We start from the raw sequence: 12,861 nt of genomic DNA, 5'->3' as shown, positions 1-12,861 counted from the left end.
TTTTTAGTAGAGATGGGGTTTCACCATGTTGGCCAGGCTGGTCTCAAACCCCCAATCTCAGGTGATCTGCCTATCTCGACCTCCCAAAGTGCTGGGATTACAGGCATGAGCCACCACACTTGGCCTTTTCTGACCCCATTTTCCAAACATATTAAACTTGATCCTTGACAGAGGTCTCTGGCACGGACAAGGTCCCTACTCTTCTCTCTTCCTGGGCCCTCCACTCTCTGGGTTAAGCTGCAGTCCCGTACAAGGGGATCCCCTTGGAAGGGGTTGGCCAGAGCCTTCGGGAAACCAGGCCTGGCCTGTTTTGGATATCTCCTCCTCAGGCCATGTGTCCTCTAATCTAAGGTAGGGAGGCCAGCAAATGCCTGCCCTTACTGGGACAGGGTTAGATGTGTGACTTAATAAGGTTGAGAGCCACAAGTAATCCCCTAAGCACTGTGCCGTGTAACCTAAGATTATCCCGCCTGCAAACACCTGTTTTCACTCCTTTGCTGAGAGCAGTATTAAAAGCCTGCTGGTTAATGATGGTAGTAACTGCCGCGAGGTGGGATGCACAGGCATTTGTCCCATCTTGGAAGCATCTCCAAGGTTGAGCCCAGCTGCACATGCCCATGAGCAAGGATGAGGAAGGACTGGAAGGGCTCATCCAAGTTTCCCTCCCTATACAGTCATCAGGACCAAGCCGGGAAGCTTGAAGGTCAGGGCCAGGGTCGCGGGGGTTCTCGGGTTAGCACAGCTGCTCACTTCTTAGTGATGGACAGTAGGTCAGTCCTTTAACTCCCTGATCCACAGTTTCCACATCTTGGGAGGGAGGCAGGATAAACTGCTCTCTACGTACGAGGTAGTCCTGAAGACCTAGGTTGATAGGCGTAACACTGCACACCAGGCCAACACCACATCCCGGAAGACGGGAGCTGGGTTGATGTAGACTCTTTTGAGAAACACAGCTGGTGCCAACCCTGTGAAACTGACCAATCATGTTCTAATCATTTAGAACTGCAAGTCTCCGCGTCGGGTGGCACAGAGGATGTTGGCAATTTGTTGGAGAATCATTTCTCTGCTGGAGACGCAAGTCTAGAGGAGAAAGAAAGGGCGCTTTATGCAGACACAGCCCCTCAAGACAAGAAACTGCTCCTTCACTGCCCAGATGGCAGGGAGGCCGAGAGCCCCGAGAAGACCCCCGTGTCTGCCCCCGGCCCGGGCTCCGATCCTGAAGCCAGCCTTTCCAATGCCTCAGCCATAGAGTCACCTCCACCTGGGGAAAAGGACAACAGGGACTCTGCAGGGCCTGGGGAGAAAAAGAATGGCCCACCAGTGGCAGGCGCCCTCCCTCCAGGAGGGGCCGAGGGGCCTGTGGAAGAGGAGTGGCCGGAGCCCAGTTCTGGAGAGGGAATAGCAGAGGAGGAGACTGGGCTTGGGCTCCCCACGGAGGGAGCTACCAGTGGAGAGGCAGGAGAACAGGCTGGGGGCCATGAACTCCCTGAGGAAGTCCAGGAGGTCCCAGGGGACAGCCCGGTGCAGGAAGCAGTGGCAGGGACAGCAGAGCCGGAGGCAGAGAGGGCCTCTCCTCGCTCAGAGGGTGATGGGTTCCACTCACTGAACACAGAGGCCGAGGGCAGCCCTGGGCCTGGCCAGGAGCCTGCAGTGCCAGAGGGAGCCCCTGATGTCGCGACTATTGTGCGAGAGTCGGAGCCGGATATTGACACAGAAGCCAGTGAGGGCACCGAGGACCAGGGGGAGCCCGACCCAGCTGCAGAGGCCAGTGCAGAACCTGGGGGCGCCCAGAGCGCCAAGGCAGGGTACACTGAGGAGAACCAGGCCCCAGAGATGACCGAGGAGGATGCAGATGAGGCCTCCTCTGAAGAGGAAAGTGGCGTTGGAGGTGAAAGTGAGGAAGAAGGAGGAGTTCCCTCTGAAGAGGAGTCTGAAGAGGACAGCGGCGATGGGGCTAGCTCAGAAGAAGCAGAGGGCACCTCTGAGGAGGCCACGCAGACCCAGGAGGCCGAGGAGCCCCAGGAAGCCAGGGAACCCCAGGAAGGCAGGGATCTCCAGGAAGCTGAGGAGCCCCAGGAAGGTGGAGCGCCACAGGAAAGTGGGGAGCCCCAGGAAGGCAGAGATCTCCAGGAAGGTGGGGAGCCCCAGGAAGGCAGAGATCTCCAGGAAGCCAAGGAGCCCCAGGAAGGTGGAGTGCCACAGGAAAGTGGGGAGCCTCAGGAAAGTGGGGAGCCTCAGGAAGGTGGGGATCCCCAGGAAGCTGGGGAGCCTCAGGAAGGCGGAGATCTCCAGGAAGCCGGGGAGCCCCACGAAGGCAGAGATCTCCAGGAAGCTGAGGAGCCCCAGGAAGGCGGGGAGCTTCAGGAAGCCACAGGAACCACAAGCCACAGGGACAGAGGGGCCCAGCCTGGCTCGGAGGAATTGAATATGGAGTCCGTGGGCAGTGAGACCCTGGACATGAAGGCAGAGGAGCCCGAGGAGGGACATCAGGGGAGGGAGAGTCCCATCATTGCTGCCCAGGGTAGGAATTAATTCCCTAATAGCAACCCCGTCCCTTGGGCAGCTGCATTCTCCCTGGAAGTCTTGTGTGCAGGGGACAGGCAGGGACAGAAGAAGGTGGCAGAGGGTGGCAGGCCCTTTTCAGGGTCCCGGTCCAGGGAGGTGCCTTCAGGCTGTGCATTGGCTGCTGGCCTCCAGTTTGAAAGGGGCAGTGAGAGGGGTCAGAGGGGCCCCCAGAACCTCCCTTTAGGGTCCCTGATGCGCCGTAGCCCATGCCATTGCCTCAACCTAAAGGAGCAGGGAGCTAATGGCGTGATCGGTGCCCTGTGATTGGCGGGTGGAGGGACGTGCAGGGAGTGGATGGGGGTGGGTTGGGAACTTCCCTGATGATTCCCTTAGTGGGCTAGGACTGGGGTCTCCCCTTGAAGACTAGGCTGTAGGAAGCATTGCAGAACCAGGACCGAGGGGTCAGGATCATGAGATGAGAACTCAGGCTGTACCACCATTGTCTCTTAAATGCCCACCTAAAGCCGCCAAGGCTGCCCTCAAAAGTCTGGGGGCCAGGAGCAGAGGGGGAAGGGCAGGGCCGAAGCTCTCAGGAAGTGTGAGAATTGCAGCCAATGTGAGGGTCGGTCAGGCACCTTCATGGCTGCATCTGCTTAGTACATGGACTTAGACCAGGAGTGGGGCTTTCAGGGTAGAGGTCAAGGTCAAGTCTTCACTCTCCAAGATGGCTTCCCCACAGGCTTTGTTGCAGAATTAATTTACATCTTTTTTTCTTTTTTTTTTCTGACAGGGTCTTGCTCTGTCACCCAGGCTGGGGTGCAGTCGTGCAATCATAGCTCACTGCAGCTTCTAACTCCTGGGCTCAAGTGCTCAAGCGATCCTCCCACCTCAGCCTCCTGAGTAGCTGGGACTACAGGCATGCACTATCATGCCTGGCAATTTTTTTTTTTTTTTTTGAGACAGAGTCTCGCTCTGTCGCCCAGGCTGTAGTGCAGTGGCGCGATCTCAACTCACTGCAAGCTCTGCCTCCCGGGTTCACGCCATTCTCCTGCCTCAGCCTCCCTAGTAGCTGGGCGTGCCACCATGCCCAGCTACTTTTTTTTGTATTTTTAGTAGAGACGGGGTTTCACTGTATTAGCCAGGATAGTCTCGATCTAACCTCATGGTCCACCCACCTTGGCCTCCCAAAGTGCTGGGATTACAGGCTTGAGCCACCACTCCTAGTCAATTTATATACTATCTACGTACTATTTATATACTACCTGTCCAGGAATTGTACTCCATAAGGGCGGGTGTGTGCTGTGGTCAGTCAGCTCCCTATTCTGGGTCTGGGGTTGGGGCTGCCTGGGACTGGTTTAAAGAGTCACTGTCATGAGATGCTGCAAGAGGCACTTGGACTCTTTTTTGGTTCTCACCCCTAGTGGAGCTGGCCTCCTTCTGCCGCATAAGGCCCGAGTCCACCCCTCTTCTACTTGCCTAAAATCCTCTGTGCAGGCAGCCTGGGAAGAAGCGGCTGTGATATCATAGGCTCAGGAACGGCAGGCTCCCTCTCCCCGGGAGCCTGCAGCAGGCACCCACATCACTTGCTCTCTGGGTGAGAAGCAACAGTTGCTCCCCTCAACACACACACACACACACACACACACAGACACAGATCCACAGATACACGGACACACAGATACACAGAGACAGACAACAGAGAGACACAGACACAAATATACACACAGACACAGAGATACAGACACACAGAGGCACACACATAGATACAGAGACTCACACAGAGACAGACACAGATACATAGACACACACACAGATACAGACAACAGAGAGACACACAGACACAAATATACACACAGATACACAGAGACAGACACACAGATACACAGATACAGACAACAGAGAGACACACAGACACAAATATACACACAGATACACAGATACAGACAACAGAGAGACACACAGACACAAATACACACACAGATACAGAGATACATACAGAGACACAGAAACACACAGAGACACACACACACGTAGATACACAGAGAGACCCACACACGTAGATACACACGGAGATTCACACAGATACAGAGATACAGAAACATACAGACACAGAAACAGACACACATATGCGACACAGACATGCACAGGCATACACAGACACAGAGACACACAGACACAGAGATATACACAGAGACACATAGAAACACAGACACCAAGACAGACACAACACACACACAGACACACACACACCCTGCAGTAACCCTCCCAGCCGTCCTTCCCACACGGCCAGTGTGATCCCGATGAAACGTTCATGTGGCCGCGGTGGCTGCCTGCCTAGAGCCCCTCACTGGCTCCCATTGCGCTTGGGATGAGACCCGAAGCCCTGTGGAAGGTCCTGCCCGGTCAGCCCTGAGGACCTCAGCAGCTCCCCAGCACTTAGGCCTCCCTGACTGCAGCTGGACTCCCCTTCTCCTGCTTCTTGCTAAACAAGGCTCGTCTAGGGCTTTCGCAGAATGCTTCTCTCCACCCTTCACCCAACTCCCTCCCCCAGCAGAGACCTGGGGAGGCTTTCTGTGACCCTGCTGCTGAGACCGGTGCAGGCACACTCCTGAGCCCCACTTAGCTTTCAGAATGTTTCCTTCTGTGGCCACCTCATCATCTGTAATGATTAGATTTTATTATTATTATTTTTATTATTTTTGAGACAGGGTCTCCCTCTTTTGCCCAGGCTGGAGTTCAAGCCAAAAGGCATTCTCCTATCCACCCCCAAAGCCTCCAGAGATGTTTGATGTTTTAATTTTTTGAGACAGGGTCTTGTTCTGTGACCTAGGCTGGAGTGCCATGGGGTGATCATGGCTTACTGTAGCCTTGACCTCCTGAGTTGAGAGAATCCTCCTGTCTCAGCTTCCTGAGCTGAGATTATGGGTGTGCACCACTGCCTGGAAAATTTTTTTTGGTAGAGATGGGGTCTTGCTATGTTGCCCAGGCTGGTCTCAAAGTTTTGGGCTCAAGTGATCCTTCCATCTCGGCCTCCTAAAGTGCTGGGATTACAGGTGTAAGCCCCTGCACTCGGCCCCAACGTTACTTTAAAGACTATCATCTCTGACTCCACTGGACTAAGAGCAACTGCCTAAGGGCAGGAGTTGTGCCTGTTTTGGGCACCACCGTATTCCCAGCATGATGCTCAGTGCCTGGCGTGGCGAAGATGTTCAATGCATATTTGTTTAATATATGAAATAAATAAGAAGGTTTCTGCAGGTTGAGATGTGGACCAGCTCCCCGAATGTGAATACATTGCACATGAAGCTTCATAGAGTTTGGATGATCAAATTCCTTCCTAAAGGCAGAACTCAGTCCAGTGTAACTTGGCAAGACCCCGCTGAGCCCCTCCTCGAGGTCCAGCCTTCGTCTGCCTCGCCGGGGTGCAGAGCTCAGTTGGCTGTTCCCTTTGCCCTCACCTGGCTGTCTGCTTCTCTCCACAGAAGAGACGGAGGATGCAAATGAAGAAGCCCCACTTAGGGACCGATCCCACATTGAGAAGACCCTCATGCTGAATGAGGACAAGCCATCTGATGACTACTCTGGTAACCAGGGGAGGGAGATGTGCCCAGGGCTGGGAGAGCCCAGCCCGCCAGGGCCCAGGCAGACTCCTGGAGGCTCCTGAGAGCCAGGGCATGCTGGGGCTGTATCTTGAAGGCCGGAGGGGACGTTGGGGAAGAGGAGAGCCCTGAAGGTGGAAGGCTTCGTGGAGGAGGCTCTGTGAGCGGGGTCCAAGCCTCGGGGTTCCAGGTGGCCACAGAAGAGGAAGGGCCGTCCAAGCAGACAGCCCAGTGTGGGCGAATCCAGTGTGGCCCCATGCTGTGTGGGGAGGATGCTTAACACACACCCATCTCCTTCGAGGTGGTTTTTAGTTTATAAAGCCGTGTCATGTGTGGTATTTCATTTTATCTTTGAAACCCAAGGACTGCAGCAGGGCTTGTCTCCTCTTAATCAATGAACCACCTAACTGGAGCTCAGGCTGGCAGCGATTTGCTCCTGCACACCGCTAGGGGGTGGCGGATCGAGGGGTAGAGTCTCGCTAGCCTGACTCGCCACCCCATGGGCCTTCCTATTGGTGCTTCCCCCCTACTGTGGGCTCCCAGCAGGGAGCTTCCTCTTAGAAAGAGGCCACCTGGGTTATCTGACCCACCCCCGGGAGTGTCTGGAAGTAGAGTGACAGGCCAAGGCCAGGGCCAGGGTGCCGTTCTGCAGGCCTGCTGGATGCTGGGCCTCCTTGCCTTCTAAGCCTCAGGGAGCACACACAGAGGTGGGCGACAGAGATGGAATTCTCTTCCACCAAAGAAAGGGCTTGCAGTGAGGCTGCAGACCGAGACAAGGTTTCAGACACCTATTGAGGTGAGGAAGGAGGAGAGAGGTTTTAAAAAAAACGTTGGTATAGTGGCTTATGTCTGTAATTCCAGCACTTTGGGAGGCTGAGGTGGGTGGATCGCTTGAGCCCAGGTGTTAAAGCCTGCAGTGATCTATGACTGCACCACTGCACTCCAGCCTGGGTGACAGAGCAAGATCCTGTCTCTAAAAAAATAAATAAAATAAAATAAAATAAAATAATCAAACAGCTCAGGAGGCTTTGGGGGTGGGTGGGAGGTTTCTGTGCGTTGAGATGTGGGCCAGCTCCCCAAATGCAAACATATTGCACAGTTGCTGGGCTGCAAACAGCGCTTGCTCCCCACCAGGCAGGGGTGGAGGTGCCCTGGGTGGTGATACCCCTCCACAATGGAGGAGTTGCCTGGATCACACCTGCCTGATGCTCTTCCCTTGGCCCTCTCTGTCTCCAGCGGTGCTTCAGCGGCTTCGGAAGATCTACCACTCATCCATCAAGCCCCTGGAGCAGTCCTACAAGTACAATGAGCTCCGGCAGCATGAGATCACAGGTAGGACATGAGCTCATAGGTAGGGTATAAGATCATAGGTAGGGCATGAGATCACAGATAGGGCATGAGATCACAGGTATGGCACAGGCCTGTTGGCGGGGTCGCATCACTGACCAGCCCGTACTCCCCCGGTGCCCACACAGGTTCAGGAGCTTGTTCATGACGTGTGCGAGGACTCACAGGTCTGGGTCTGGGCTCCCCCTGGGAGTTGGAAAGGACGACACCTCCACCACAGAACTACCCTGTCACCAGCAGAGCGCCATGCTTTCCCAGGGTGTTACAGATGCATTTTGGCTTTAAGCCTTTATGCTCCAGTCATGCACATTTGAGTTTTCAAGGGCAGTGATGCCAATTTCGATCCCTCCTGTGCTCCAGAGCCCACAGATGTCCCCTGTCTACTCACAGGTGGTGCCTGAGTTCTCTGATCACTCCGTTCCTTCCCCTCCTCCTATTACCCTTCCTCTCTGCTTCCTTTGGGCCTGGATTCTTTACAAAATTGGTTTTCAAAATAATAAAAACAAGACACGCTTGTTGCAAAAAATTCAAATAGCGCAGAATAGTATACGTCGAAAAATAAAAATTCTATTCTTGACTTCCAACTTCTTTAATTCGACTCCCAGAGAAACCCATTGTTATAGTGAAGACTTCCAGGCATTTCCTCTTCATGTGTGAACGCATAGATGGATGTCATTTTTTGTTTTTACAAACATGGGATCCTGTTACGTGAGCTGTGTGTGTGTGGAGACCTCCCTCCTTCCCTCTGACGGCTGTGTGCTCTTCCCCTGCGTGACCATGCCAAGCTCTGGAAAACCAGCACCTTCCCGGTGGCTCACGCCTGTAATCCCAGTGCTTTGGGAGGCAGAGATGGGAGGATGGCTTGGGCCCAGGAGTTTGAGATCAACCTGGGCAACATAGTGAGACCCCATCTCTACAAAAAATACAAAAACTAGGGGTGGACATGGTGGCTCACGCCTGTAATCCCCGCACTTTGGGAGGCCGAGGCGGGCAGATCACGAGGTCAGGAGTTCGAGAACAGCCTGACCAATGAAACCGAAAATACAAAAATTAGCCGGGTGTGGTGGTGGGCGGCTGTAATCCCAGCTACTTAGGAGGGTGAGGCAGGAGAATTGCTTGAACTCAGCAGGCAGAGGTTGCAGTGAGCCAAGATCCTGCCACTGCACTCCAGCCTGGGCAGCAGAGCAAGACTCTATCTCAAAACAAACAAAAAACACACAGAAAAATTGGGGCACAGCGCGATGGCTCATAGCACTTTTAAAAATAATCCTATGGCCAGGCACGGTGGCTCACACCTATAGTCCCAGCACTTTGGGAGGCTGAGGCGAGCAGATCACTTGAGGCTGGAGTTTGAGACCAGCCTGGCCAACATGGCAAAACCCTGTCTCTACTAAAAATACAAAAATTGGCTGGGTCTGGTGGTGGGTGCCTATAATCCCAGCTACTGGGGAGACTGAGGCACGAGAATCACTTGAACTGGGGAGGCAGAGGTTGCAGTGAGCTGAGATTGTGCCACTGCACTCCAGCCTGGGTGACAGAGCAAGACTCCATCTTAAAAAAATAAAAAATAGCTGGACATGGTGGCATGTGCCTGTGGTCCCAGCTACTTGGGAGGCTGAGGCAGGAGGATCATTTGAGCCTGGGAGGCAGAGATTGCAGGTTGCAGTAAGCTGAGATTGCACCAGTGCACTCCAGCCTGGGCGACAGAATGAGACCCTGTCCCCGCCAAAAAAAAAAAAATTGGAACACTGCAATTAAACATTTTACTAGTTGTTACCATATTGTCTCCCATGATACCAATTTGTACTCACAATAACAGTAGATGAGAGTCCTTGTTTCCCAACAGCAATGCCATTTAAAAATGTTACTCATCTTTGGTTCGGGCGCGGTGGCTCATGCCTGTAATCCCAGCACTTTGGGAGGCCGAGGCGGGCGGATCACAAGGTCAGAAGTTCAAGACCAGCCTGGCCAATGTGGTGAAACCCCATCTCTACTAAAAATACAAAAATTAGCCAGGCATGGTGGCGCGTGCCTGCCTGTGATCCCAGCTACTTGGGAGGCTGAGGCAGAAGAATCGCTTCAACCCAGGAGGTGGAGGTTGCAGTGAGCCAAGACTGCACCACTGCACTCCAGCCTGGTGACAGAGCAAGATTCCGTCTCAAAAAAAAAAAGTTACTCATCTTTTAAAAATTTAGCAATGGTATCTTATTGTTTTGTGAATGAGATTACAAGTCTTTCCCTGTGTTAATCTGGCTGTTTCTATATGATCTCGTTTGATGCTCCGGATGGCTGTAAGTGGCCAGGGTATAATAGGGTTTGTGTTCTTCCTGTCTACAGAGGGGAACCTGAGGCCCAGAGATGTGCTGGGTTACCCAGGATTACACAGCTGGAAGCAGGGAATACCCCGTTCCACAGCTACCTACACTATTTTTCATAGTCTAGGACCCAGTTATCGCCCCGTCTGTAGCGAACGCACAGCCATTGGTGTGAGCTTACAGAGCCTCCCAAAGGCTTTCTCTTTCTCTCTTGGCCCTAAGACCCAGAGGCTTGGCCCTCACAGGAAACTTATGTGGACAGCAGCAGGGGCCAGGAGCTCCGGTGTCCCCAGGGCATGGCGCTCGGCAGGGCGGGCCTGCTTCCTGGCCCCTGCGCTCGCCTTCTGGGCTTGGCTCTTAACTCCTAGTCTCTGGCCAGCTTCCTTGTAACCTCTCCCAGGCTCACCTCCCACCTCCTGCGTAGGTCAGCGGTGCCCCCTGCTGTGAGGAGCCGAAACCACAGCACCAGGAAAGGGCCCTGTTTGTGGCTTGTCTCAGAGAACAGGAACATCTAGGGCTCTCCTTGTCGTCACCTGGGCCGGTGTTAAGAGACTGTAACATCTCTGTGGCTGTAACTTGGGACTCCTGCCACCCTCTCAGCCTCCTTATCCCTTCCTGGCCCTCAGCCAGGGCTTGATGTCCACAGAGATGTAAGTGTCTCCTGTGTATTCACAGGCAGGAAGGGATGGGGCAGGGCCATGGTGTTGCTTTCAGGCAATGTACATGTGCCTGCCCTGTATAAGACACCACCTGGTTAGGACTGAGCTTTAGCCTCAGAGAAGGAAGACCAGAACATCTGAAAGCAAGATACAAAAGAGGAAGCACATGGCAGCACTCTCTGTAAAAAGATAGGGGCCGGGTGTGGGGGCTCACGCCTGTAATCCCAGCACTTTGGGAGGCCGAGGCAGGTGAATCACTTGAGGTCAAGAGTTCGAGACCAGCCTGGCCAACACGGTAAAACCCCATCTCTACTAAAAATACAAAAATTAGCCAGGCATGGTGTCATGCACCTGTAGTTCCAGCTGCTTGGGAGGTTAAGGCAGAAGAATGGCTTAAACCCAGGAGGCGGAGGCTGCAGTGAGCTGAGATTGTGCCACTGCACTTTAGCCTGGGCAACAGAGCAAGACTGTGTCTCAAAAAAAAAAAAAAAAAAAATGGGGAAGTGCTGGGTGCCGGGCTCATGCCTGTAACAGTAGCACTTTGGGAGGCCGAGGTGGGTGGATCTCTTGAGCCCAGGAGTTGGAGACCAGCCTAGGCAACATGGCAAGACCCCATCTCTACTCTAAATACAAAAATGAGCTGGGCTTGGTGGTACATGCCTGTAGTCTCAGCTACTCAGGAGGCTGAGGTGGGGGCATCGCTTGAGCCTGGGAGGTCAAGGCTACATGAGCTATGATCACACCACTGTACTCTGGCCTGAGCAACAGAGTGAGACCCTGTCTCAAAAAAAAAAAAAAAGAAAAGAAAAGAAAAGATGGGGAATGTGATAGTTACTAACATTGCTTACATATGCATTGAAATGTCTAAAATAACATGTAAGAAATCAGCAGTGGTTACCTATTCCACGGGGTGTTAGGGCTGAGGCAGACTGGGACGGAGATGGGAAACTTTTCACTGTTTACCATTTTATATTCCTGATCTTTGAACAAGAGATTAGATAAATTAAAATCATAACAAATAAATGAAACAAAAGGGGAGTGCCTAGTGTTTTTCGGGCGACCTGCTGGCCTCAGGGAAACAAGTCTGGAGAACTTCAGTGCTGCATGATACAGGGCTGACCCTCTGTGCGGTAGTCCAGAGAAGAGCTGAAAGAGCTGAGGCCTGAAAATCTGCAATAAGATTGACCACACCCCACGCCGAAAGCCTCTCCCCTTCCCTCCCTGTCCGCTGGATTTGAAAGCACTAGAGCATTCTATTTTTCCTCGTAGGGACCCACCTGGAGTGGCCCTTAGCTGGGTCCTCTCCCCAACATGGCCTTCGGAAGGACATTGGATACAGGACCCAAGAATTGCCAGTTCATTGTTTGGTTTTGGGCACTGGCAAATTTGTCATGGACTTTAGAGGCTAGTGTTTGAGCGTGGCCCTAGAAGAGGGTTAGTGCAGTGGCTCACACCTGTAATCCCAGCACTTTGGGAAGCAAAGGTGGGAGGATTGCTTGAGCCCAAAAGTTTGAGACCAGCCTGAGCAATGCTGCAAGACCCCATCTCTACATAAAAATGTACAAAGTAGCTGGGCATAGTGGCACATGCCTGTAATCCCAGCTACTACTTGGGAGGCTGAAGTGGGAGGATTACTTGAGCCCAGTCATCATAGTGGGGTACAATTGCACCACTGCGTTTCAGCCTGGGCAACAGAGACCCTCATTATAAGCAAAAGAGGAGAGAGAGAGAGAGACTGGCCCTAGAGCCCAGGATTAGGCTGTATTGGGAGTTTGGGGATCCCCACATTGGAGGAGAGGAAAGCTGCAGAGGCTGGAGACAGGTAGGGTCTGAGTCCAGATTACCCAAGATTATACAAGCTGCTCCACATCCATTCTCCATTCTCAACCCAGATTCTCTCCATGTGGAAGCTCTGTCCTCCTTTTTCTATAAGCTTTTCTCCTCCAGATTTAACCAGGAGACCTAACCCAGAGTGAGTTCCAAGTCAGGGTTCGTTGAATTCACGGAGATACTGGTTCTGGTGGGGGCAGATGTGCCAAGGATCTGAGCAAGGCCCAAAAGTGACTTCTGTGTCTTTTTACTGGGTGATCGCACTTATGTAGCAAGAGAAGTGCCACTGGGGGCTACACACGTCTGATTCATGGAGAATTCCACAACTCAATTGGATGGACGGTGAGATGCTTTGGAGTACGGTGCCATACCCCGTGTCTGAACTTTTGTTGGATTTATTCCATTTCTACCACCTGTTGCCCACAGATGGAGAGATTACCTCCAAGCCTATGGTGCTGTTCCTGGGACCGTGGAGTGTTGGTAAATCTACCATGATAAACTACCTCCTTGGGCTGGAAAATACTCGCTATCAGCTCTATACAGGTAATCAATATTCTTGTGTGATTGTTGGGATTTGAATGCTATATTTTCATGGTATAAAAGCAC

The 12,861-nt window shown here is 52.9% G+C and overlaps 2 protein-coding genes across 4 annotated transcripts in view; both read left to right on the top strand.

Moving 5' to 3' along the window:
* Nucleotides 1–12,861, top strand: part of LOC103227593 (sarcalumenin) — a 66,430-nt gene that overhangs the window by 45,293 nt on the left and 8,276 nt on the right. For all 3 annotated transcript variants that reach the window (XM_037989909.2, XM_007984161.3, XM_073015127.1), the window contains 3 exons: nucleotides 5,988–6,089; nucleotides 7,341–7,436; nucleotides 12,682–12,798. In XM_037989909.2, the coding sequence (XP_037845837.1) occupies nucleotides 6,053–6,089; nucleotides 7,341–7,436; nucleotides 12,682–12,798 (250 nt within the window). In that variant the 5' untranslated portion in view covers nucleotides 5,988–6,052. The remainder of the gene's footprint in view (nucleotides 1–5,987; nucleotides 6,090–7,340; nucleotides 7,437–12,681; nucleotides 12,799–12,861) is intronic.
* Nucleotides 628–2,580, top strand: LOC140711719 (uncharacterized). The gene is made up of 2 exons (XM_073015687.1): nucleotides 628–766; nucleotides 893–2,580. The coding sequence occupies exons 1-2, from the start codon at nucleotides 628–630 to the stop codon at nucleotides 2,530–2,532; spliced, it is 1,779 nt and encodes a 592-aa protein (XP_072871788.1). The 3' UTR covers nucleotides 2,533–2,580.

The sequence above is a fragment of the Chlorocebus sabaeus genome, chromosome 5 (genome assembly GCF_047675955.1).
Source record: "Chlorocebus sabaeus isolate Y175 chromosome 5, mChlSab1.0.hap1, whole genome shotgun sequence".
Taxonomy (NCBI): Eukaryota; Metazoa; Chordata; class Mammalia; order Primates; family Cercopithecidae; genus Chlorocebus; species Chlorocebus sabaeus.
This window is presented reverse-complemented; position numbering and strand designations above follow the sequence as displayed.